The 26,660-nt window shown below is 44.8% G+C and overlaps 1 protein-coding gene across 7 annotated transcripts in view; it reads left to right on the top strand.

The window, feature by feature from the left end:
* The window catches only part of LOC112265605 (protein Aster-B), an 89,921-nt gene that overhangs the window by 42,687 nt on the left and 20,574 nt on the right, over nucleotides 1–26,660 (top strand). For 4 of the 7 annotated variants that reach the window (XM_042296277.1, XM_042296276.1, XM_042296275.1 and 1 more), the window contains exons 4-5: nucleotides 19,092–19,308; nucleotides 25,318–25,338. In XM_042296277.1, the coding sequence (XP_042152211.1) occupies nucleotides 19,092–19,308; nucleotides 25,318–25,338 (238 nt within the window). Of the gene's footprint in view, nucleotides 1–13,196; nucleotides 13,699–13,731; nucleotides 14,152–19,091; nucleotides 19,309–21,907; nucleotides 21,929–23,085; nucleotides 23,110–25,317; nucleotides 25,339–26,660 lie in introns of those variants that run through there. The other 3 variants (XM_024443099.2, XM_024443098.2, XM_042296273.1) reach the window with 3 other exon arrangements.

Below are 26,660 nucleotides of genomic sequence, written 5' to 3'. Positions count from 1 at the left end.
AGCTTCAGGAAGTGATATTGGTTCCTCTCCTCCCTGTCTATAATACTGTTAATGTCTCAATGTGTTGTGAAAAGAACATCCAGATATTGCCAACATGACACATGTCAACACTCTCACAAAATATGTTCCCATACATAATAACACACACACTGACTGAATACCCCAGTGCACAATATAGCATGTGCCCTGTATTAACAGATTAAGAGGTCTAGCTGCTGATACTGATTACCTCTGGGTCTGACAAGATAAAGTGTGAAACAACTGCAATAGGTCCCCCTAAATCCCTTCTCATGCACATCCAGCATGGCCCTGGGGGGTAAACACTTCAGCGACCCCACTAAGAGGTCACTTTCCTGCGGCACGTGACCCCCAGCAATTCCCTCTACCCCTCTAAAGCTCCAGGACCATGCAGCCTGGTTCATGCAGGAGAGTGACTGAGTGAGCCATCCAGGGAAGAGGTGGGAGGACGGAAGAGGACAGAAGGGAGGTAGCAGGGCGGAGCATGCTCAGTAGGGACCCGGCAAGTTCAGCTGTCATCTGCAGTGGGGTCTGAAAGAAAGAGAATGCGAGGCAGAGAGAGAGAGCACTTCCTAACGTCCTTCCAAATGTATGGCCATATTAGAGAGACATATTTATTTTCCCTTTTGTACTTTAACTATTTGCAAATCATCACAACACTGTGTATAGTCACAATATGACATTTGAAATGTCTTTTTATTCTTTTGGAACTTTTGTGAGTGTAATGTTTACTATTAATTTCTTATTGTTTATTTTGCTTTTGTTTATTATCAATTTCACTTGCTTTGGCAATGTAAACATATGTTTCCCATGCCAATAAAGCCCCTTAGAGAGAGAGACCGTATTGCATATCCATAATGTGGGCTAACTTACAACACACAAACAAACATACACTCAGGCGGAAGGCATCACTAGCGAGGGAGAGATCCCAGCCGAGAGGAGAGGAGCACATGAATGAGAGGAGAGGTGAGTGAGCGAGTGAGTGTTGGCATAGTGTTACTTACTTCTGGGTGGAAGAGGAGGAGGGGAAACCCAGGGAGGAGGCAGTGTGATTGGTAATGATTTGGCACCGGCCCCAGTGTGGGAAAGTCTGCTGTTGATATGATATTTGGAGTGGGTTTAATCTACACAGATGCAGCAACAGCAGGACAGGGAGTGAAGCCAATACACAGAAACCGAACTTGGTACCAGAGCATTTTGTATTATTCTGTATGTAAATCCGAGACACTCCATTTAGTCTGATATGTTACATTTTGTATGGTTACATAAGACAAAAACTAAAGTAGGGTGGTTGGTCGTATAATGTGAACTTCTAGCAACCCAAAGGATGCGAGTTTGAATCTCATCACAGACAACTTTAGCATTGTAGCTAATTAGCAACTTTTCATGTACTTTTTAGCTCCTTTGCAACTACTTAGTATTTAGCTAACCCTAACCTTAACTCTTTTAGCTAACCCTTCTATAACCCTAACCTTAACTCTTTTAGCTAACTCTTCACCTAGCCCTAACCTTAACTCTTTTAGCTAACCCTTCTCTAACCTTAACTCTTTTAGCTCACCCTTCTCTAACCCTAACCTTAACCCCTTTAGCTAACTCTTCACCTAGCCCTAACCTTAACTCTTTTAGCTAACTCTTCACCTAGCCATAACCTTAACTCTTTAAACTAACCCTTCTCTAACCCTAACCTTAACCCTTTAAACTAACTCCTAAACTTAACCCGAACCTTAACCCTAACACTTAGCCTAGCTAACGTTAGCGAGTTAGCCAATGTTAGCGACCTAGCTAGAATTTGTAACGTCATATGCAAATTGATAACATATTGTTCATTTGACAAAATGTACATGTTTTTACGTATAATACGAATTGTAATTTGTAACATATTATATGAAATGGGTGATGGACATCCAGCAATTAATACATAACATACGAAACATAACATATCATACTAAATGGAGTGTCTCGGATTTACAAATAATACCAAATGCTCTGAGACCAGGTTGAGGAACCAGGGGATAGAACCCACTGCATGTGTCTGAGTTTTGGCCTCCTAGTGGCTGGTGTGTGGGGGGGGGATTCCTTTATCATGTGGACCAAACACTCCCACTCAGAGTGGACTATAGTATTTGCCTGTAGTTTTGTTTTGGGCACTTCAGAACAGATATGTAGCACACTGCAGGGCTGAGCCCCCATCCTTCTATAGGCAGTCCCATAACCTCTCTCTCTCTCACATGTTCTGCAGGGTTATTTTCACAGTGACATAACAATGGAGGCTCCCTGACCAGAGCTGCAACACGATGGGGATGAAGAAGTAAAAGCCGTAAGGGATGAAGAAAGTCCCTTATAAACAAAATGTCTCTGTATTAATCAGTAAGGCTAGTTTCATGGTAACTTAAATGTGGAAAGATGAATTTGTATGATTCATAATGATTCCGATAAAAGCATCCAACATGTGGGAAAACGCTGGACAATTTCCTCTATCCCCTAACACTTGCATACACAGGCACACTGTATCTCTCTTTCCACTTGCTGTGAAAACAGCAACTGCAAAGGGGCCTGGGTGTGCTAGAATTTCAGGACAAAGTCCCCCTCTCTCTCGCTCTCTCTCTCTCACACACAAAGGGAGAAGGGATGGGGAGGTATACACTGCAGTATCTTGGGGGAATAGCATGTCTGTGTTTTCCTCTGGAAAAAGCCTGCAAGATTGTTCTGTTGCCTCTCTCTCTCGTGCGCTCTCTCTCTCGTGCTCGCTCTCTCTCTCTCGCGCTCTCTCTCTCGCTCTCTCTCTCGCTCTTTCTCTCTCTCGCTCTCTCTCTCGCTCTTTCTCTCTCTCGCTCCCTCTCGCTCTCTCTCCCACTCTCTCTCTGTATTCACCATATTTTCTCCAAGTTGCCTGTTGTCATCGCCATTCTTTATAAACTTCCCGACGGTGCTGTCTGAGCTTCCCAGCAATATTTCTGGCATTGAAAGCGTTTTTTCAGGTCGCCTAAGTCCTAACTATGTAAAAGATTGTACAGTACCAGTCAAACATTTGGACACACCTACTCATTCAAGGGTTTTTCTTTATTTCATACTATTTTCTACATTGTAAAACATCAAAACTATGAAATAACACATTGAATCATGTAGGAACCAAAAAAAGTGTTAAAACAAATCTAAATATATTTTAGATTTTAGATTCTTCAAAGTAGCTAACCTTTGCCTTGATGACCGCTTTGTATTCTCTCAACCAGATTCATGACGTAGTCATCTGAAATGCTTTTCCAACAGTCTTGAAGGAGTTCCCACATATGCTGAGCACTTGTTGGCTGCTTTTCCTTCATTCTGCGGTCAAACTCATTCCAAATCATTTCAATAGGGTTGAGGTTGGGTGATGGTGGAGTCCAGGTCATCTGATGCAGCACTCCATCACTCTCCTTCTTGGTCAAATATTCCTTACACAGCGTGGATGTGTGTTTATGGTCATTTTCCTGTTTGAAAAACAAATGATAGTCCCACTAAGTGCAAACCAGATGGTATGGTGTATCGCTAGAGAATGCTGTGATAGCCATGCTGGTTAAGTATGCCTTGAATTCTAAATAAATCACAGACAGTGTCACCAGCAAAGCACAATCACACCTCCTCCTCCATGCTTTACAGTGGGAACCACACATGCGGAGGTCATCCGTTCACCTACTCTGCGTCTCACAAAGACATGACGGTTGGAACCAAAAATCTCAGATTTGGACTCATCAGACCAAAGGACAGATTTCCACTGGTCTAATGACCATTACTCATGTTTCTTGGCCCAAGTAAGTCTCTTATTATTATTGGTGTCCTCTAGTACTGGTTTCTTTGCACCAATTCGACCAAAAAGGCCTGATTCACGCAGTCTCCTCAAAACTGTTGATGTTGAGATATGTCTGTTACTTGAAATATGTACAATCTGAAGTGCAGTTAATTGCCCATTTCTGAGGCTGGTAACTCTAATGAACTTATCCTCTGCAGCAGAGGTAATGCTGGGTCTTCCATTCCTGTGGCGGTCCTCATGAGAGGCAGTTTCATCGTAGCGCTTGATGGTTTTTGCGACTGCACTTGAAGAAACTTTCAAAGTTCTTGAAATGTTCCACATTGACTGACCTTCATGTCTTAAAGTAATGATGGACTGTAATTTCTCTTTGCTCATTTGAGCTGTTCTTGCCATAATATAGACTTGGTCTTTTACCGAATGGGGCTATCTTTTGTATACCACCTCTACCTTGTCACAACACAACTGATTGGCTCAAACACATCATGAAGCTGGTTGAGAGAATGCCAAGAGTGTACAAAGTTGTCATCAAGGCAAAGGGTGGCTACTTTGAGGAATCTCAAATCTCAAATATATTTTGATTTATTTAACACTTTTTTGGTTGCTACATGATTCCGTATGTGTTATTTCATAGTGTTGATGTCTTCAACTCTATGAAAAACTATAAAACCGTTGAATGTGTAGGTGTGTCTGAACTTTTGACTGGTTCTGTATATATATATATATATATATATATTTTTTATTATTATACATTTTCGAGATGGAATAACATTTTCAGTGTAAACTTAAATGACTAAAACCAGATACAAAGTATGTAGAAAAGATACCAAAATAAAAGCTACACAGTCAGGGAGAATTGAACATTCCAAAAACAATGAATTTAGCAGTATTGATTTTGTTGTTTGGTTTGAGCAAAATGACACAGCGTGAGCCATGGCTCAATGCATAGAATATGTAGGAAATTAGCTCTCAGATCCTTGACAAAATGTGTTAAATTTGCAGGAAATTAGCTCTAAAACTGCAAAAATGTTTTCATGCTCCATGGAGAAATGTGTATAATTGCAGGAAATCGGCAAAAATGACCTTACATTTTTCAACACCACCAAGATGGGGGCCTCTAAAATGTTCTCTAAAAGTCAGCCACACCGATGGTCAACCGCTCCCACTGCAACATCCCCTGCCACACCCACCATCTAAGCCCCTTTTAAATCCAGAAACCTGCTTTCCCAGTATACCCAGCACTCTGATGTAATACTTAGTAATCGTATTTCAGTATTTATTTTAATGGATTATTTGATCATTTTTTTATGGGACAAAATTGATGTAATACATAACATAAGGATAATGTAATAACATGATGCTGTTAATGTATGTGACATAGACAAGCACCATAGACTAGGAACATAATGCAAAATAATCTGACACAGGTTGTAATGTTTTAGTTTCTTAGCTTCCTTTTATCCAATTATTGTCAAATGAAACAAGTTCTTAAGTGCTCAGAGATGCACCTTTCACCCTATAATGAACAATACAAACCTGCAAAACAACAATCATATCACTATCTGGCCATATTTTGCTTCAACACAGTATAAGTACTTTGTGTGTTTGATTGCTGGCATTGGCAATGGGATAGTACAGCCCTTATCTGTTGATTTATGTCTAAGAAGGGATGGTGATGACTGTATCTCAGCTTTGGGTTTTTTATTGGATCGACTGTCACTCAAGAGGAGGTGGATTCTGGCTAAGACACATCCTGTGAAAACTGTGCCATCTCTGCGTGGTTTGACAACCATTTTCTGCATCATATTCTCACAACGTTGTATCCAAGCATTCCAATATTCCTGTGGGAGGAAAACAGATATATCAGAAAGCAGGGGACACTGTGCCAAGTCCATTCTTTATATAGGCTGAATGGTTATTGAACAAGCCTGTTGTAATGATGTATATAGTATGGAGTCAGGCCCGGGCAGTTGAGTGCAAATAGAAGCTGAGAGCATTTAGTCTTACAGTGTTAACACTCCTCCTGTATTCACACAGGGCCTTGCACCTCGTCATTAACGTACAGTGAGCCGTGTTATTTAGGAACAGCCAGGCGTACACATCGTCTGTCCGTTTTCCATTAAGCTTTTTAAACACATAGTAAAAAAATAACACTTTCTAATATCACCGTACGTGATCAGAGTTTTTCCGCTCTGTTTACTATGTCCGCCTATCTGCCTTTTACAAGACAGAGAGACTGAGAGTGAAAGACACCTTTTATGTTTTTTGAGAGTGTCACGGCCGTTGAAAGAACTGGACCAAGGTACAGCGTGGTGAACGTACATATTCTTTTATTTTAGAAAAGACGCTGAACAAAACAGTAAACACTACAAAACAAACCGTGAAGCTAAAGGCTATGTGCCATAAACAAAGTCAATCTCCCACAAAGACAGGTGAGAAAAGGGCTACCTAAGTATGGTTCTCAATCAGAGACAACGATAGACAGCTGTCCCTGATTGAGAACCCTACCCGGCCAAAACATAAAAATACAAATAATAGAACATATAATACCCACCCCAACTCACGCCCTGACCAAACCAAAATAGAGACATAAAAAGGATCTTTAAGGTCAGACCGTGACAGTAACCCCCCCCACCCCAAAGGTGCGGACTCCGCCCGCAAAACCTAAACCTTTAGGGGAGGGTCTGGGTGGGCATCTATCCGCAATGGCGGCTCAGGTGTGGGACGCAGACCCCGCTCCACCACTGGCTCACACCACTTTGGTGGCACCTCTGATGCGGGGACCCTCGTCGTCGACCCCGGACTGGACACCCTCGCTGCGGGGCCCCGGACTGGGCACCCTCGTTGGGGTCCCCGGACTGGAGACCGTCACTGGGGGCCCCGGACTGGAGAACGTCGCTGGGGGCCCCGGACTGGAGAACGTCGCTGGGGGCCCCGGACTGGAGAACGTCGCTGGGGGAACCGGACTGGAGAACGTCGCTGGGGGCTCCAGACTGGAGAACGTCGCTGGGGGCCCCGGACTGGAGACTGTCGCTGGAGGCTTCGTGTCATGACTACTCACTGGAGGCTTCGTGCCATGGATCATCACTGGAGGCTTCTTGCCATAGATCATCACTGGAGGCTTCTTGCCATGGATCCTCACTGGAGGCTTCAGGCCATGGATGCTCACTGGAGGCTTTGTGCCATGGATGCTCACTGGAGTCTTCTTGCCACAGATCATCACTGGAGGATTCGTACCATGGATCATCACTGGAGGCTTCTTGCCATGGATCATCACTGGAGGCTTCTTGCCATGGATCATCACTGGAGGCTTCTTGCCATGGATCATCACTGGAGGCTTCTTGCCATAGATCATCACTGGAGGCTTCTTGCCATAGATCATCACTGGAGTGGAGAGGCACACAGGAGGCCTGGCTCTGGGAGCAGGCACAGGACTCACCAGGCTGGGGAGACATACAGGAGGCTTAGTGCGTAGAGCTGGCACAGGGATTACCGGGCTGGGCAGACGTACAGGAGACCGGGTGCGTGGAGCTGGCACAGGATATACTGGGCCGTGGAGACACACCGGAGGTCTGGAGCGCAGAGCTGGCACAACCCATCCTGGCTGGATGCTTACCCTAGCCCGGCAACTGCGGGGCGCTGGCACAGGACGCACTGGGCTGTGGATGCGTACCGGCGACACAGTACATGTAACCGCAAAGCATGGTGCCTGAAGGGTCACATGCTCCTCAAAGCGACTGACTTGCTCCACACTCCAACCCCTCCAAACTCTTTCGTCCCTCTCCACTGCCAACCACTCCTCGCTCAAACGGTCCAAGAATTCCTCCTCGGTCTCGGACTCACCCCTCAGCACCGACGCCCACGTCATCTATCCCCCCCCCCTTCTCAGGTTTCCGTCGTGTCCTCTCCTCCTGACCACGCTGCTTGGTCCTTTGGTGGTGGGAAGTTCTGTCGCGGCCGTTGGAAGAACTGGACCAAGGTGCAGCGTGGTGAGCATATATATTATTTTATTTCAGAAAAGATGCTGAACAAAACAATAAACACTACAAAACAAACTGTGACACTAAAGGCTATTTGCCATAAACAAAGTCAACCTCCCACAAAGACAGGTGGGTAAAGGGCTACCTAAGTATGGTTCTCAATCAGAGACAACGATAGACAGCTGTCCCTGATTGAGAACCCTACCCGGCCAAAACATAGAAATACAAGTAATAGAACATAGAATACCCACCCCAACTCACACCCTGACCAAACCAAAATAGAGACATAAAAAGGATCTCTAAGGTCAGGGCGTGACAGAGAGACACATTTTGTGTTTTTTTGAGCTCCTGGTGATTATGGAGCAGTTTTGAATGTAACCATTCTCTCTCCAGATAAAAGGCATATGTCAGGTTTTGATTTGTCATAGGTCAGCTGATAAAGGCAGAATGTACATTTCGCTGTTTCCAACCCCACTCTGCATGTATTTGTAAAGCATGAAATGTGAATTGAATTACCCTTAAATTGAGGCATTGTGTTTCTCTTTTCAATGTTTTCATTATAATTTTCAAAGATTTACAGCATAATTTCTAATAGTTAATTGTGTTTTTCCATATCAGGTTATTTCGATGTATTAGTATGATTCTTTCTAGATAAAATCACTCACCTCAGACTAGTCATACTGTAATACAGTAGCTGAGTGTACAGGTACATGAATTATTGACTTGATCACAGTGGTTCCCTATAGTGGTCAGACTTCTAGGGGTACATCAGTAAATTGGGACCCAAATAAAGAAATACCCCCCCCCCAGTCCTGCCTGTCACAATCAAACCTTCTCACCACTCCCATGCCCAGAGACCTGCTTCTGCCACGTCCTCGCCAGATGGCACTGTCCCTGTCCCGTCGGCTGTTGGTGCCATGCCGTGTGTCCCGTGGAGGGATTTGTCCTGTTGGCAGCATGTTTCCTCTCCCTCTTGTCACCCCTCAGTGACCCTGGCCCCCACAGCTCCAAGCACGTTGTCTGTCTGTCCCCAAGTGGCTCTCAAAGCAGGGCAGCAGGGACGGATGTACAGTGGTAGTTTCACTGTGTACAGTGGTAGTTTCACAGTTCTATCCCCAGAGGAAAGCACATCGATCCATGCTCAGAGGATGCTGCTGTCACTTTGGAGCCTGTGCAACACAGCTTGCAGCCCCCCAGCAAAGTGCACTTTAAAACATCATGCCAGTAGATAACCCAGTGTGTGAGTGCTATCCTAATGTACCCAACACCCATTTACAGGCTAAATATCTGATTGTGAGGCTTGTCGCCCAAATGGCTTGTCGCCCTGGAAACCGCATGGCCAAACCAGCTATGCAATGCTGCATCGGGATTGCCATGGCGATGGTGTAAACAGCCCTTTGGCCCAGAAAGTCGGAACAGAACAGAGGCTTTCAACATTGGGCGGTTGTTGGCACAGCGTCTTAAAAGAACGCAATACTAACCCGTGGGGGACTAGTAGTAAACCAGACCTGGGGCAGAACAGGCCAATTAGCCATCTAGCTACTCCTATGGACCCCATACACTTCCCACGTTTTAGTGTTTCTCTCAACGTTGGTCAGTTGTGCCATCTGGGTCTCCCCTGGGTGCACAACAATGAGAGCAAAAAAAGTAGGTCAGTTTTGATGTGAGCCTAGGCTTATGCAGGCAGGGTGAGACTGGGCTATGGGCAGGGTAAGAGCCTGGGCCCTTTGTCCCACAGCACTAGCCAGAGCACCCACAGAGTCAGTTCTTTCCAGCACCAGACCTCAGGCTTTTGTTGGGGTGTTTTCTTTACATGACATTGAATCTAAATCAGACGTGTGACATGTATAAATATGGTGCGTATCATTGTAGTATATCCGATGCTGTACTATGTTAGTACAAAGTTGACAAATGGGTCTTTTTGATATCTTCAAGAGATCCTTGTGTATGCAGCTTTCAAATTTAAGAGCATGAGAAGGTTAGGTGTTTAATCCACTTTACATCAGCATTTAGGCTATGTGAGTGACCCAACTTTGGACATAGAGTTCCACCACCTTGGATAAGTTATTTTTGTGTGAACCTGTGGGGGAAGTTTTCCGCTCGACTTGATGGACTTAGTGGGACGTTGTATCCAGGCAGCATACACCTCCTTAATAGGCTTTGGAGAAAAAATATATAAATCACAACTTCGCCTGTGGTATTTTTACATGTTCTCTATCTTGAGGAGCCACTCAAGTTCATTATGGGCATGTTTACACAGGCACCTCAATTCTGATCTTTTTCCCCACTAATCAAATCACCTCTGAAAAAGATCTGCTGTGAAAATATCTAATGTGATTGGTCAAAATACCAATTAGTGGAAAAATTGGGCTGCCTTTGTAAATGCAGCCTATGTGATGCTAGGTAGGCCTATGTAGTCTACTGAAGTGAAATGACCTTTTTGCCCATTTAAAACAACATTTTCTTAGCGAGGATTACAGTATTTAAAGAAGTAACTTCAAATGCAAATAACTTCAAAGTGAAAATAACTATAGCAAGCATTTTTTTCACTGCAACAGAATGATTAACGGCTAAGTGTAAATGGAACTGTCTTTGAAGTGCAGTTTGACATATGGCTTCAGGTCGGTAGGTGACATTGGACCATTAGATTTATGGTCCATACGCCAGGATAATATCTCAAGTATTCAATTGTTTCCTCTTTTTATTACACCAGCTATTGGTGGTGATGGAGGCAACTATGGCAACTGAAATATTGAGTCCACTGTATATTGTGAGATTAAAGTGGAAATCTGAAAATTACTAAGCACCTTGTAAATAGATGCTTACGAGAATTGAATGATAAGCTTGTATTGTCTATTGAGGTAAACACATTTCACAATTAGAAATGGCCTAGTTCTTACTTTTCTTACACCTTGGTTTGTAGGTAGATTTGGGTGTATGGACTGTGTTGTATGTTTGTTGTAAATGTTATATCAGTGTGCTCTGGGGTGTAATGGGCCTTCTGGGGATTGGTTGTATAATTCAGGAGAGGGTGGTCTCCTGAGGGATATCCTTCCGGACCTGGACTAAAGCATCCGCCAACTCCTGGACAGTCTGTGGTGCAACGTGGCGTTGGTGGATGGAGCGAGACATGATGTCCCAGATGTGCTCAATTGGATTCAGGTCTGGGGAACGGGCAGGCCAGTCCATAGCATCAATGCCTTCCTCTTGCAGGAACTGCTGACACACTCCAGCCAAATGAGGTCTAGCATTGTCTTGCATTAGGAGCAAACCAGGGCCAACCGCACCAGCATATGGTCTCACAAGGGGTCTGAGGATCTCATCTCGGTACCTAATGGCAGTCAGGCTACCTCTGGCGAGCACATGGAGGGCTGTGCAGCCCCCCAAAGAAATGCCACCCCACACCATGACTGACCCAGCGCCAAACAGGTCATGCTGGAGGATGTTGTAGGCAGCAGAACGTTCTCCACGGCGTCTCCAGACTCTGTCACGTCTGTCACATGTGCACAGGACGCCAGTGGCGAATTTTCCAATCTTGGTGTTCTCTGGCAAACGCCAAACGTCCTGCACGGTGTTGGGCTGTAAGCACAACCCCCACCTGTGGACGTCGGGCCCTCATACCACCCTCATGGAGTCTGTTTCTGACCGTTTGAGCAGACACATGCACATTTGTGGCCTGCTGGAGGTCATTTTGCAGGGCTCTGGCAGTGCTCCTCCTGCTCCTCCTTGCACAAAGGCGGAGGTAGCGGTCCTGCTGCTGGGTTGTTGCCCTCCTACGGCCTCCTCCACGTCTCCTGATGTACTGGCCTGTCTCCTGGTAGCGCCTCCATGCTCTTGACACTACGCTGACAGACACAGCAAACCTTCTTGCCACAGCTCGCATTGATGTGCCATCCTGGATGAGCTGCACTACCTGAGCCACTTGTGTGGGATGTAGACTCCGTCTCATGCTACCACTAGAGTGAAAGCACTGCCAGCATTCAAAAGTGACCAAAACATCAGCCAGGAAGCATAGGAACTGAGAAGTGGTCTGTGGTCACCACCTGCAGAACCACTCCTTTATTGGGGATGTCTTGCTAATTGCCTATCATTTCCACCTGTTGTCTATTCCATTTGCACAACAGCATGTGAAATGTATTGCCAATCAGTGTTGCTTCCTAAGTGGACAGTTTGATTTCACAGAAGTGTGATTGACTTGGAGTTACATTGTGTTGTTTAGGTGTTCCCTTTATTTTTTTGAGCAGTGTATTTACGCTCAGTGTGTTGTCTTGATCGCTGGTGAAAAGTTTGTTTCTGTTGGAGAATTTCGTCCTCTCTCTCTCTTTCTCTCTCTCTCTCTCTCTCTCTCTCTCTCTCTCTCTCTCTCTCTCTCTCTCTCTCTCTCTCTCTCTCTCTCTCTCTCTCTCTCTCTCTCTCTCTGTCTTGGTTAGAGGGATAGTTCAGAGTGACATTCATTCATTTGTTATAGAATGGATGTTTCGGCAGTTGTCGTTCTCCGCATTCAATGATACCGAATTCCTAGCTGCAGACTAGTAATTAATATCAAAGACTTGTTCTTATTCTGTCGGTATCGATAGTCTAAGAGTTTAACCACGTGGTATGGTTAAAAGATTCAGCAATGGTCTACAACCTTTGTCCTCTCCTAATAGAGAGAAACATGGTCTGGTGATAATTTCTCAAAGTTGGTTTTATTCGAAATTGCAGAAAAGGGGCTGTACCAGGATGCCTGACCCTAACTGGGCTCATGGGCAGTCCTCTGATTTAGTTCAACTCAAAAGGGAATTGTATTTTCCTTCATTAAACAGTCCAAAATCATATTACACAATTTTACAAACAGTATCATACTCACTCATTCATCTTATACAACAATTAGATGTAAACCTCATATCTGAGGCTATTATATAAACAGTGTTATGGTAATGTGGCCACACCATCTCTCATGAGCTTCCCCAAGTTGTAACAAACGGACCAGTTCGTAGCTGGATTCTTCACCGATCTTTTATACTTTCTGCGGAATATGAAATTTGTTCGGAACTCAAGTTCTGTGAGGTGGAAGAAATTCCTTTGTGCTCTATGAAAATGTACTCTGCCTCTTATACTGTGTGGACATGTGGCAGGGTCTTCTCCTCAGGAATTTATGACCTCTCTCTGACCACAGCAGCCTAGTTGAAGGAGGCAAGGGGGAGGCAGGGAGAGGGGGATGGGGCTTGCTATACCCAAAGAGGGCAATGTCATGACACCAGTGATGTCAGCCCCTCCCTTCATGAACAGCATGAATAATTGAGTGGCCAGCAGGCTCAGAGCACCAAGCAGTGGCAGAATGCAAAGCCTTTCAATCCCTCAGACTCTCTCTCCCTCGGACTCTCTGTCCCTCTCTCCCTGTCCCTCCCTCAGACTCTCTGTCCCTCTCTCCCTTTCCCTCCTTCAGACTCTCTGTCCCTCTCTCCCTCCCTCAGACCCTCTCTGCCACCGTCTCTCCCTCACACTTTTACTCTGTGTGTGCCTGTGAATATTGGATCAAACTAGCGATTGCGAGAATCGAGAACACCCTTGCTTGGATGCAGACATAGCGGACGCACCAGTCAGGTGAACGGAAGAGCTGAGAAACGCAAGTGGAACAGGAGAGAGGGGAGTCTGGGAGTGAGGGAGGGAAGGAGCAGACTCAGATAGATAGAAACAGAGAGATAGAAATAGGCTGTGCACTAGCCTCAGTACACTCTCCAAAGGGAACGCTCTGCGCTCTCTCTTGTCTCTGCTTCCTCTCATCCTCCTGGCATGCTCCGGAACCCATCCTCCCCCCTCCCCTCATCCTCCTGTCCCTCCTCTTTTACCCCATCTGCGGCTCCCGCTGGTTGAATGAATCCTTGGCTTGAAAAGGGGCTGACTGCATCGGAGCTGGGTCTACATGGCTACCAGGTTAGTAGGGAGGGAGAGAGCATCCTGCCTGTCTGCATGCAGAAAGACAGACACACTTCTGCTGCATTCCAGTGCTGAAGATGGGGGTGGGGTTGAAAGGGGAGTGTCAGTCAACAGCCCAGCGATCCTCTTGTCCCGTTTGGCAAGTGTTGTCACGGGGACGTAATTTAGCTCGTTATTAAGAGATCACGCTGGCTGGAGGAGATCAGAGCCCTAAGCCTGCTAAAGGAAATCTCCCAGGGCTCTCTCTCTTTTCTTCTCTCTATTCTTTTTCTGTTCTCTCCCGGGAGAGAGGAGTAGAAGGAGAGCTCAGATGAGTCGCTGGATGAACAGCTCCTTGCTGCTCCTTTCTCTATATGAGGATATGGAGGTTTTTGAGTGCGTCACAGCAACCAACGGAGGCTGGATGTTTGTGAACAATGTAAAGGATGCTGTTGTGCCTATGATTGACTGGTGAGGAGTTGGGACAGTCAATCGGCTTTGATATGGCGGCCTTGTAGTTCTGTGGCCCCAGGGGGAGGGGGGTAGGTAGGTAGTTGGGGATGTTTTGGGAGTCGGGTAATGTGTTTATTGTGTGGGTGTGCTTATGTGATGTTTGTGGTGTGTTTATGTGATGTTTGTGGTGTGCTTATGTGATGTTTGTGGGTGTGTTTATGTGATGTTTGTGGGTGTGTTTATGTGATGTTTGTGGGTGTGTTTATGTAATGTTTGTGCTGTTTGAAGCTATGTTCATGCATGATTTGAGTGTGTAGGAGTATATGGATTTTACCTCTGTGAATTGTTTGTATGACATTTGAGAGGCCATTTGCAGTGTGTGTGTGTGTGTGTGTGTGTGTGTGTGTGTGTGTGTGTGTTGCCGTTGCGCTCGGTCCACCCCTGCCCTTTGGAGCATGGTGAAGCACAAGGTCCATTGCCAGATGGGTATTTTCCAGGGTCAGCAAAAGCATCAGTGAGAACAAGGCCCCTCGGAACAGCCCGGAACTCTGGGCATTGTGAAGCGAAGCGTTGCCCTCCCCGTTTGGATAGCCTGAGCCCAGAGATTTAGAGCACATTACAAAAAGACAGCAACAAAGTGTCACCAGCAGACTGATTTGCTTTTCTCACTGGGCATGTGTAGATTACCAAGCTCATTATAATGCTTTTCAGCCTGCATCTTATTGCTCAGTGTTCTTTCTTTGACCATCATTTGCTTGTGTGGTCCATATTTGGTCTATTTGTGTTCCATGTGCAGTCCAAGTGCATAGTTTTGTCATTCTGCTGCAGTATGTGCATTCCATGTTCTTATCAACCTTATCTTACATACAATACAATCAGGACTGTGATTGTTTCTGGTGCTGTAATGCAGATGAGCCCAGCTGCTTCCCTGCCTTAGGGACCTACTGTATCTCTACACACAATCTAGTCTCAGGGCAATTCGTAGGATTTGGTACGTATGTTCCATGTATTTAGTATGATGTATTACTTTACATTAGGTTACATTATGAATGGAATAGCGGTTGTACAATACCTTAGGAATGAGATTACAAATGGTATCATATGTCTTACCCGTTTGAACAATAGCATGCGAGTTGCTTGAATGAACTTATCATACATTGCAGAGAATGCATAGTATTATGTCTTCCTCTGAGACCAGGTTAGTTGTTGCTTCATAACAACAGAGGAGAATTATGGTGAGAATTTATTTTGGTGTTAAGGAGAACTAATGACAAAAGTTAGAATAATTTATGTAGCAGGTTAGTTGAATTGGGTTAAGTTTAGAATTAGGGTTGCTGGAAGGAAAAGTTCAAACTTTACAATTGTCGCTGACGCGACTTGAACCTTTGGATTGCTAGACGGTTGCAGTATACGCTCATCCATTCTCCCCGACCAACATCCCAACTTTTGTTTCTGTCTAAAGTAACTAGAACATTAGTAGATATTATACTTCTTGGAGGTGTTCAGAAATAAGGTGTTGTATGGTTCTGAGGCCAGGCTTCAAAACAGTATGCAAATGGTGTCATTAGATGGCACGTTGAGTATTATACTAATGTAGCAGGGGAAAAGTTGCTGGTTACCCAGTTCTACCCCGTCCTCAATCAAAGTCAGCCATGATAGTGTTGTTTCTCGCTCTCCCTCTCCAAATCCCTTATTCCAAGTTAATAGGCCTGTCTCTGTCCAGTAGGTTATATATAGAAGCATATTATGAATATTTAAAGACATTCTCTCTAGTCCCAGTTGCTATAGCAATATTCATATAGAAGGTGCTTTGTTGTGCTTCATTGTGTGAGCGAGGAGGTAAGGCTTTTTAGCAGTTTTATCCACAATTCACCATGCATTGTTGCTCACTAGTCATAAGAACCACATCTTTTTCTCTTACGAGTCACTATAACCATATCCACCACATGTCCACACAAGGCATTTCATGGAGTGGAGGGGGTGGTGTATGGAGCATTCCCCTACCATGACATGCAACGGGTACCCATGGTAATAAAGGGATTCTATGCTCACTCATTTCAACACATTACACTCCTTCACCCAGTATGTAGTGTTGTTGCATTGGAAAGTGTGTCATAAATGTTTGTCATTGTATACAAATGGTGCAGCTACTTTAATGTTTTGTGTTATTGTTCTGGGTCAGCTTCAGGTATAGGCCAACATCCAGAAACAGCTGTCTCTATTGTTCTTTAGTAGGATGCCATTTTTACCGCCCATGCAACTGTCCTCTCCTCTCGTGCTGAACAAACGAGAGACAATTAACTTGACAGGAATGTGTAATGGTCTGTCACACACGTTACGTTTGGTTCATAAAGTAACCCATTGTAATATGTGTATTTTTTATTTTCTGCATCGCTGGCAAGGGCTCATAATTAAACGTTTCACTGTTAGTCTACACCTGTTTACAAAGCACGTGACAAATAACATTTGATTGCATTTGGCTAAGCCTATGACTCTCTTGTCTGACCGTACATGTTAGCAGCATGTGTACCTGGTCTTGTCTAATGAGCAAAGACACACACTACTGGGAATGAGCTGATCAAACCTCCATTTATATGCTGAGGATTTATGGGCTGTTATTGGCTGCCTTTATCATGTTGATTGACGTGTGATCCAACTCTGAACGCTCATGATAACTGGCTGCACTGTTCTAAAAAAATAAATAATCTAAAACGCCTTCAATGCGTTTAGGCTCTCTGGGCGTGCAATATTAGTCGGCTTAGGTTCATAATGAATATTTTCAAAGACGGGTACATAGGCTTCTATCCAATCAGATGACAGATAACAGAGCTGACAGCAGGTGTCAGGGCCTGTGATCATTATGACCCTGTGGTCAGTCAAAGCCATTACACTTATGGAGTAGACTGGCCATAATGGGGTTATAAACCCATAGGCAAAGGTGATGATGATGACTGGCAGATATCTGACTGGGTAGTTCTATTACGGTGTGTCCTGTGTGCTCAGCTCAGATCTTAACTCTGTCTGGTTCTGTGGATCTGATGAAACCCAAGTGAGTGAGACCATTAGTAACTGACCCAGGATGTGACATGAAAAATGATGCAGCTCACACAGCCCACTGGCATATGAGAACTGTTCTGTGTGTACTTGTGTGCATGTGTGTCAGTGTCTGCATACATCTGCGTCCTGTGAGTGCGTACGTGCATACTTCTGTTTATGTGTGTGCTGCTGCAGTGTGTGTGTGCGTGCGTGCATGCGTGCGTGCGTGCATGCGTGCGTGCGTGGTGTGTGCCTGCATAATGTGTGTGTATCTCAGACAGACTCTGGGTTCAGACACTGATTAACATGCAGGAGAAATAGCAGTGTCCTCTGCTTTGTACCAGCTCACTGCATTATTCACTGATACCACAACACTACATATTATGAGGGCAGCTTGTGAGACATTTCATATACATCTTGTGCAGTTTTACATGCGTACATTGACATATACCAGTACATACACATTGTATACAGATACATAGGCCTGTACTCATTGTCTATGATTGTATGTTGAAGTATCATGCAATAGGTACGTGTGCATACAGTCAGTTCTCCAAAAACCTGCAGTACATACAGTATGTACTCTACACAAACACAAACACACTTTTGCTTATCACATAACACCACATAATTTGTTTGTAACCACAATGTACTCTATCAGAGCTGATGATCCATCCATCCCATTAGTTAGATGAGAGATCAGCTCTGGGTACTGCAGAGCACAGTGCACCTGGTATGTATCCATGCAGACAGGCAGACAGCGGCCACCAGTACTATTCACAATGATTTAGTCTACGCTGCATGCAAGGCTTCTTTGAAACAGTAGAATGGTATAATTGCTTCACTTCTTTTCTTTGAGGTACATACACCATTGGCTGGCCATGACTTAATGGGTTTGCATAACGCCACGTCAAGTAACCGGGGCTGTCCGGCGCCCAGCCACACAGATCACTGACAGCCTTTTGATACCTCCGTCTTCATTGTGAGTAGTGCCCATCCTGGCTGCAGACAGAGCCTCCCTGGGATTCTGTGGATGCATCCGAAATGGCACCCAGTTCCTTATGGAGTGCACTACCGTTGACCAAATCCATTATCTGACGCATGGTTTTCACTAATCTTCATGAGTGAGGTAGAGAATGTGATCTGTTTTTGACCATGCTATTTTCTCTGCTGCTAGCTGCTGCTGTTGTTGTTATTGGTCTCTGGGTTTTGTGGGCTAGATGTAGAAGCTCCGTGGCTAGGAAAAACTCCCTAGAAAGGCCAGAACCTAGGAAGTAACCTAGAAAGGAACCAGGCTCTGAGGGGTGGCCAGTCCTCTTCTGGCTGTGCCGGGTGGAGATTATAATAGTACATGGCCATTTAGGCCAGATTGTTCTTCAAGATGTTCAAACGTTCATAGCTGACCAGAGGGGTCAAATAATAATCACAGTGGTTGTAGAGAGAGCAACAGGTCAGTACTTCAGGAGTAAATGTCAGTTGGCTTTTCATAGTTGAGCATTCAGAGGTCGAGACAGCAGGTGCGGTAGAGAGAGAGAGAGAGAGAGTCGAAAACAGCTGGTCCAGGACAAGATAGCACGACCTGTGAACAGGTCAGGGTTCCCTAGCCGCAGGCAAAACAGTTGAATCTGGAGAAGCAGCACGACGAGCATACTTAAATTCACACAGGACACCAGATAAGACAGGAGAATTACACCAGATATAACAGACTGACCCTAGCCCCCCAGTACATAGACTATTGCAACATAGATACTGGAGACTGAGACAAGGGTGGGTCGGGGGACACTGTGGCCCCATCCGACGATACCCCCGGACAGGGCCAAACAGGCAGGATATAACCCCACCCACTTTGCCAAAGCACAACTGTAATTAAGAAGTAGAATTAATAATCTCTCTTCCTCTCTCTGTCTCTTTCTCACCCCCAGCACTGCCAGTAACTCCAACAGGAGCACGCCCGCTTGCTCGCCCGTCTTGCATCCTAAACGCTCACGCTCGCCCACGCCCCAGAGCCTGGAGCCTGGTGAGAACATGGTGGAGAAGGGCCACTCTGACCACTCTGACAAGTCCCCCTCCACCCCCGAGCAAGTGGTACAGCGAACCTACTCTCTGCAGTCCGCCCGCAGCGGAGGCAAGAACTCCAAGGTGAGCCTCATTGCGCATGTGGACCATCTCTGTCTCAGGGCTCTCCTCTTTCCACCAATCACAGTACAGCACAGTACAGGATCATAGTCCTCTTTCCACCAATCACAGTACAGCACAATACAGGATCATAGTCCACCTCTACCAATCACAGTAGAGTACAGGATCATAGTCCTCTTTCCACCAATCACAGTACAGCACAGTACAGGATCATAGTCCTCTTTCCACCAATCACAGTACAGCACAATACAGGATCATAGTCCACCTCTACCAATCACAGTAGAGTACAGGATCATAGTCCTCTTTCCACCAATCACAGTAGCGCACAAATCAGGATCATAGTTCACCTCCAACCAATCATAGTACAGTACAGTACAGTACAGGATCATAGTCCTATTCCACCAATCACAGTACAGTACAGTACAGGATCATAGTCCTATTTTACCAATCACAGTACAGTAGAGGATCATAGTCCTATTTTACCAATCACAGTACAGTACAGGATCAGAGTCCTATTTTACCAATCACACTACAGTACAGGATCATAGTCCTATTTTACCAATCACAGTACAGCACAGTGCAGGATCATAGTCCTATTTTACCAATCACAGTACAGGATCATAGTCCTATTTTACCAATCACAGTACAGCACAGTACAGGATCATAGTCCTATTTTACCAATCACAGTACAGCACAGTACAGGATCATAGTCCTATTTTACCAATCACAGTACAGCACAGTGCAGGATCATAGTCCTATTTTACCAATCACAGTACAGCACAGTACAGGATCATAGTCCTATTTTACCAATCACAGTACAGCACAGTGCAGGATCATAGTCCTATTTTACCAATCACAGTACAGCACAGTACAGGATCATAGTCCTATTTTACCAATCACAGTACAGCACAGTACAGGATCATAGTCCTATTTTACCAATCACAGTACAGCACAGTGCAGGATCATAGTCCTATTTTACCAATCACAGTACAGCACAGTACAGGATCATAGTCCTATTTTACCAATCACAGTACAGCACAGTGCAGGATCATAGTCCTATTTTACCAATCACAGTACAGCACAGTACAGGATCATAGTCCTATTTTACCAATCACAGTACAGCACAGTACAGGATCAAAGTCCTCTTTCCAACAATCGCACTACAATACAGATCAGGATCATAGTCTCAAATAGTACCTTCAACAGTGTAGTTCAACATGACTTGTTCAACACACAGTGCATTCATAACTCACAAATAAATCATGTCAGCCTGGCCTATCACTTCAGTTCAGCAAGATATCTGTATCCTCACTGAACACCTCTTCCAGTACAATCTGAAATCAACACTTATCTGGTGAGGTGATACAGGGGGGTTCATTTGTACCCGTGACATAATGTCTTGATAAGCTACAAATGTTTCCAGTAAAGTCTTTCTGTCTACTTGCATTCCATAAAACATGTTCTATAAGAAATAGTCAACAAGAAGGAGTTGAGATATAGTGATGTCTTGTGAAATGACATGGTTTATTCAGCTTTTTATTTGCCATTTCAAATTGATTTTACCCCATCATACCTCAGCATCGGCACACCATACTAAATCAAGCATGCCATCCTCGTGTAGCTCCAATTTACAGATGTACAATGTACTCCTGATACACAGTGCTTTGTCTCTGATAAGGTAATGTCCAACTCCCATCATCAAACAATAGGTCAGATCCAACTGTCACTCTGGTACAAATGGCCAATCATAGACTAAGTAACGAGACCCTCAGCACATCAATTGTAGATAAGGACCCATTATCATCAGCAAAGACGCTTATACCACACATCCACCCTATTCTTCTCCTATCACCTCCCTCAATCCCTTTTTCCCTCCATCCCTCTCTCCCCCCTCCCTCCATCCCTCTCTCCCCCTCCCTCCATCCCTCTCTCCCCCCCTCCCTCCATCCCTCTTTCCCTCCCTCCATCCTCTGGTCCTGTCAGAGCGGCATTGTAATAATCACAGGCAGGGCGCTCAGTCAGCCCTCTCCATCGCAGCACTCAGTCATTAACTGTAACTATCTCAACTCTGCAAGGCTCGTTCTGACACAGGGTAGTAGGCAGGTCAAGAGGCTGTAGTCTCGCTTCTCGTTCATCAGCGTCTGAACTGAAGAGTAAGGTAGCAGAGGGAAGGACAGGAGCTTTGACTGTGGGTAACTAGGCTTACATCTCAAGCAAGACATGAACATGATAATATTGGGTGATATATTTAGTCATTTCCTCTGAATATCTTGTTGTTGTGAAGTGATAAGGAGAGTGGTAGTTGGCGGTCACGGCTCTCTCACTTCTCATCCGTTTTCCCCTTCACTCACTGCTCACAGTGCTCCCCAGTCCTTGTGGTGTCAGACGCCTGTTGCTTTTGTTGTCATTGTGTTCTCCTCTTCTCTCATCCTTTTTTCTTCTTGACAAAGAGTGCTTGCTTTCTCTTACTTTCACTGCCGCCATATGAAATGTCTGTGATCTGAAACTGACTGTTTTCAACTCTTTTTTTGGTTCTTTCAGCTGTTGTATCTTGCAGTTTTTTGGTTTCTGATTTCTTTGTTCTTCTCCTGATGCATGCTAGTCTCACAAGCGACATTCCAAAGTAAGCATTACTCTTTTCTGTTCTTTACACCACCACCCCACCCCCACCTCACCTCCGTGTCTTGTGAGCTGTCGTGTGCCCCCCCTCCACTCACATCTTCCATCTGAACACACTCCAGATGGCATCCATGTTGCTATGACCTTTTCCTCTACCCCCCTCTACCTCCCTGCCGCCCTTCCTCTCATCTTCCTCCCTGCCGGACTGCTGGCTTTCAGACACGTTTCGGGGGTGGGGGGGGGGCACTGTAAAATTCCTTCTGCATCCCTTTCCACCACTCCTGTGTGACATTAATTTCTGATCAATCCTGAGACTAGAGCTTTCTACATCAGAAGCTCCTTTTCTCTGCCTCGCACCACAAGCCCAGAATACACCGCTCCTCTCCTCAGGCAAGACAGCAGCAGAGTCCGTGTGTCATGGATTAGTTAGTAAGGATCCCTTGATGCACGTCAGCACATTCTCTGCAATCGGCTGCATTCAGCTTTGTCACGGACTATGAGACAGGCAGACAGGATGATGTTAATGGGAGCCAAGTGACATTCAGTCAGTTGAGTTGGTGTTCAGGCGGTGTCCGGCCCATTTCACAGCACGCCCAGTCGATGACATCACCCCTCAGGCCCGTGGTGTGGCCGAGTGCCAGCCCTCTCTGGCCCCACATGAGCCCCTGGCCCGTGGTCAGCAGGAGTCACATGACCCTGGCACTTTGTGCAGTTGCCCAGGCAACGTGAGCTCTGTCACCCTAGTCTAATGCAATCCAGATAACACACAGGCAGGCGGGGAGAGAGAGGGGCTCCTCTCTGTAGAGGACCTGGGCCGGCGGTCCCACACTAACTAACTGAATGGCCGCTGACGACTTTGCTCAGTCTCCCACTGTCACCAATCAATGAGGCTGTTTATGGAACCATAAACAGTGAGCAGCACTAAAGTGAGAGTACATAGAGACTCAGCATGAAGACCCATCTCAGACCAAAACACTGAGACATGGACACATCATGAAAGCAGAGTTAGATAGTACAATAGTGTGTCTTGGATCGTTTAGTGCGGTGGCCTAGTACTGTTAGTACACTTGCAAATAAAAACCCAAGCCTGTTCCCCTCTTGTTGTTCAGCTCTTTCCTTCAAGCTGGTTAACTCTTCATTTTCTCATTCATTTCCTTTCAGTATAACAGACTAAACCTGATTAAAGTAAGCATTTCCTTTTGCTTTCATTTGCCCTTTAACCCCCTAGTCCGATTTGACCAGTGACCTCCTCTTCCACTCCTCTGTAAATGTGTGATGTCAGTCATCGCCCCTAGCTGTCTCTGCCTCCTCTCTCAGACCAGAACTTCTTCCTCTCCTCTCTCTTCTCCCTCCTTAAAGTGTTCTCTCTGCTGAAGACCTGTTAGTTGGACCACCATTACAAACACTGCTGTGCTCTAGCCTTGCCAAGAGTCTCACCAGTAAGATGTACTGAAGTCAAGTCATGATTGTTTCTGAGGAAATAGAAGTCACTCCTTTTGTACAATGTTATTTATCAAAATGTTGATATAAGATCTCAGTTGGTAGGGCATGGTTGTGGGTTTTAGTAGTTGTGGGATTGTGGAATTTAGCAGTTGGTTGTGGGTTCGATTCCCACGGGGGACCAGTACAAAAAAGTATGAAAATGTATGCACTCCCTACTGTAAATCTCTCTGGATAAGAGCGTCTGCTAAATGACTCAAACGTAAACATTTCAAATCATATATAATATTGTTGTTGCTGAAAGCACTTTGAGATTGTAATGAAAAGCCCTCTAAAAGTTGAACAATTAATCATAATAATGAATAAATAATAATAATGAATAAATAATAATAATAACCATGGTCAATCACCTGAGGACATTCATCTTTTTAAATCTGAATAACCGAGTCAGTTCTGTGTGGGTCTTCTTGGCCACAAGAATGTTTAGTTCAGGTTTTTCTTTAGGCCTGTTGTACTGGGTGGATCAGGCCTGCTCAGTTCTGTTCCTTAGAACTAGATTGTTGTTCTAGTGTTGTTTGAAGATATGGGGGTTATACCTGATAGGTTTGTCTGGGTTATAGCTAGCGCTGGTCAGTTCTGGTTTGGTCCGGTTGGTTGGTTGGGATGTGTAAAGTAGTTAGTCGTTCCAGGCCTTTCTGATCCTCAGGGGAATCCAGGCCAAGATACTACTACCGTACACAAGCTCTCTCTCCGTTACGCGGTCCACTTAATCAGTGGGTGTTAACCTGCTTCTTAGTGCTGCTGACACACTTACCCAGACACAAATGTGCTTCGTGGGGGAGGCAAACATTTGATTTAGACACTCATGCAAATTACACACGTGTAGGCTATAAAGATGCACTTACAAACATGCAATTACACAAACTCCAAAACACTTGCACAATGGCATGCACACACACACACTTTGCAGACACCTTAAAGCTTAAATCTTCTCTCTCATGCCTCTTTCACCTTCAGAGGAGATTATCCCTGTCCACGTCAGAGCCCAGAGCCCAGGGACATGACTGGGGCCTCACAACTCTCAGACAGGAAACGCTACACGCTTATCTGATAGCGGAAATATTTTAACATGATCTACATTCACATCTCCAAAGGATTGATTTACAATAGTAGTCTCGCACCGGTATGCTTCTTGTATGTTTTCGCTGAAATTACAAACCACATATTTTGTTATTGCCTGGTTAAGTTTATTATTATTTATGTTTTAATGGCATCAAGAGGAAGCTGTCACATTTTTTAACCACTAAAATCATGGTTGATTATCCTGCCCTTTCTCCACCCACTGAATGGTCCCTAGCATGAATCCCTCTTTGATCACAATGCTGAGACATATTACACTCTCTTTATAGCCCCATAAAACAGAAGCAGGTGAGTTATGGTTGGAATAAACACTCTTGTCATGGTGCTTCCAATAACCGTGTGTATACTGCCCTCTGCTGTTAGAAAATATACAACACACCAGTACACAATTCACCTCCATACACAAGCATTTAGAAGCAACTCTAAATCATTGATAAATAAATGCTTAGAAACAAAGATGAACATATTGTACCACACCCAACCCCAATCCACCATCTGCTTAGCAAATAACCATGTAAATTAACATTTGTGAGGCCCAGAAATCAATGAAAAGGCCAGCTAAAATATGTGACAAGCTCAAAGGGATATAACTCTGTTGGATATCAGCGGAGGCCTGTGTTTATGGTAGGAGGTGCCCACCCAGAGGTTGACATTTACACCTTCTATAAATACCCACTGTCTGTTTTCATCATCCCCTGGCCTCTATGTGTTTATGATATAGAGCCCTGTGGCCAAGTGTTGTTGTGTTCTTGTCTCATTGACTTACAATTGTCTTTGTTCTCTCCACTCTGCGTCGCTCCTCGCTGTCTACAGAAGAGCCAGAGCTGGTACAACGTAAGTTTCATCCTCTTCTTACTCTTTTTGTTACAGTTTTTTACAATCGCTAGGACCCAGTTCTCAATACTTAGGTCATTTTTTCAAAACTCTTCACACGGTTCTCCTAACCAACTTTCAGCTTGGCACAGCAGTTCATTTCACAACCAATGCTACCAAAACACTTCATACATGTCTCAAATCAACTAATTATTCCATAACACTAGCAAAGGCTGTCACCCAATAAGCACACTTTGTCACTCATAAAACAATGACCTAAAAAACACTAACAACAGGTAGCATTACACAATGTTTTCTTTTGTAAAATGTCTTTACACAACAAGAATGACACCTCTCTACTGTTTAGAATTCACTGCAGTATATGCTACAGGAATGAATCAGACATGATGCAATATGCTTCAATATGTTTTATGCCATTTTTTGGCATTGAGAGATTCCAAAATACAAGTATGTGTATATACACCATCTACCGATGCAGATACAGTACCAATGCTAGTCAACCCTCTTCTGCATTTGGCCACAGGTTCTCATCCGCGTCACATCTTATGTCATCTTGAGTAATAAACCTAGGAAATAATACTTCTGCATGCCTGGTCCATCCCTGGCAATCTTCTGCAGATATACTCAGGTATCCAGCATTCATTGCGTCCAGGAGGGACATTTGATCATGTGGATGGTGGTCATAAACCTTCCACCTCCATGAGGAAAACAATTCCTCTATGGGGTTGAGGAAAGGAGAGTAAGGTGGGAGGAAAAGTGACACCATCCTATGATGGGCTGCAAACCACTCTGTGACTGCATGGGAGTGGTGAAATGCCACATTGTCCCATACAATTGCAAACGTTGGCTGATTTCGCCTCACTGCAACCCTTTCCTCACCTGGTACAACCCTTCCATAGAGGTCTTCCAGGAATGTAATGAGACGCTCGGTGTTGTATGTCCCAATTAGCGGTTTGTGTAACAGCAATCCATCAGAGGATATTGCTGCACACATTGTGATGTTGGCACCCCTCTGGCCCGGGACATCCACTGTGGCTCTTTTCCCAATCACATTCCTTCCTCACCTCCGTGTTTTGGCCAAGTTGAAACCAGCCTCATCCACAATGATGAATATGTGGGGTGTTTGCCTGGCTTCAATCTCCATGACTCTCTCAAATAAATCCACAAGGCAACATAAGAGTTAGGCTATTACGGTAGTTTACATTATACCTAAAAACATGCCATTGTGTGCCTCTGCCCTGTTTGGGTTTGTTCAAAACCAGTTCTGTATTTTGTAGTCATCTTACCTGGACATATTGGTTCCTGAGTTGCTTGACTCGTCC

The sequence above is a fragment of the Oncorhynchus tshawytscha genome, linkage group LG13, assembly GCF_018296145.1.
Source record: "Oncorhynchus tshawytscha isolate Ot180627B linkage group LG13, Otsh_v2.0, whole genome shotgun sequence".
In the NCBI taxonomy this organism is placed as follows: domain Eukaryota; kingdom Metazoa; phylum Chordata; class Actinopteri; order Salmoniformes; family Salmonidae; genus Oncorhynchus; species Oncorhynchus tshawytscha.
Note: the sequence above shows the minus strand (reverse complement) of the source record. Positions and strands in the feature narration are given on the sequence as shown.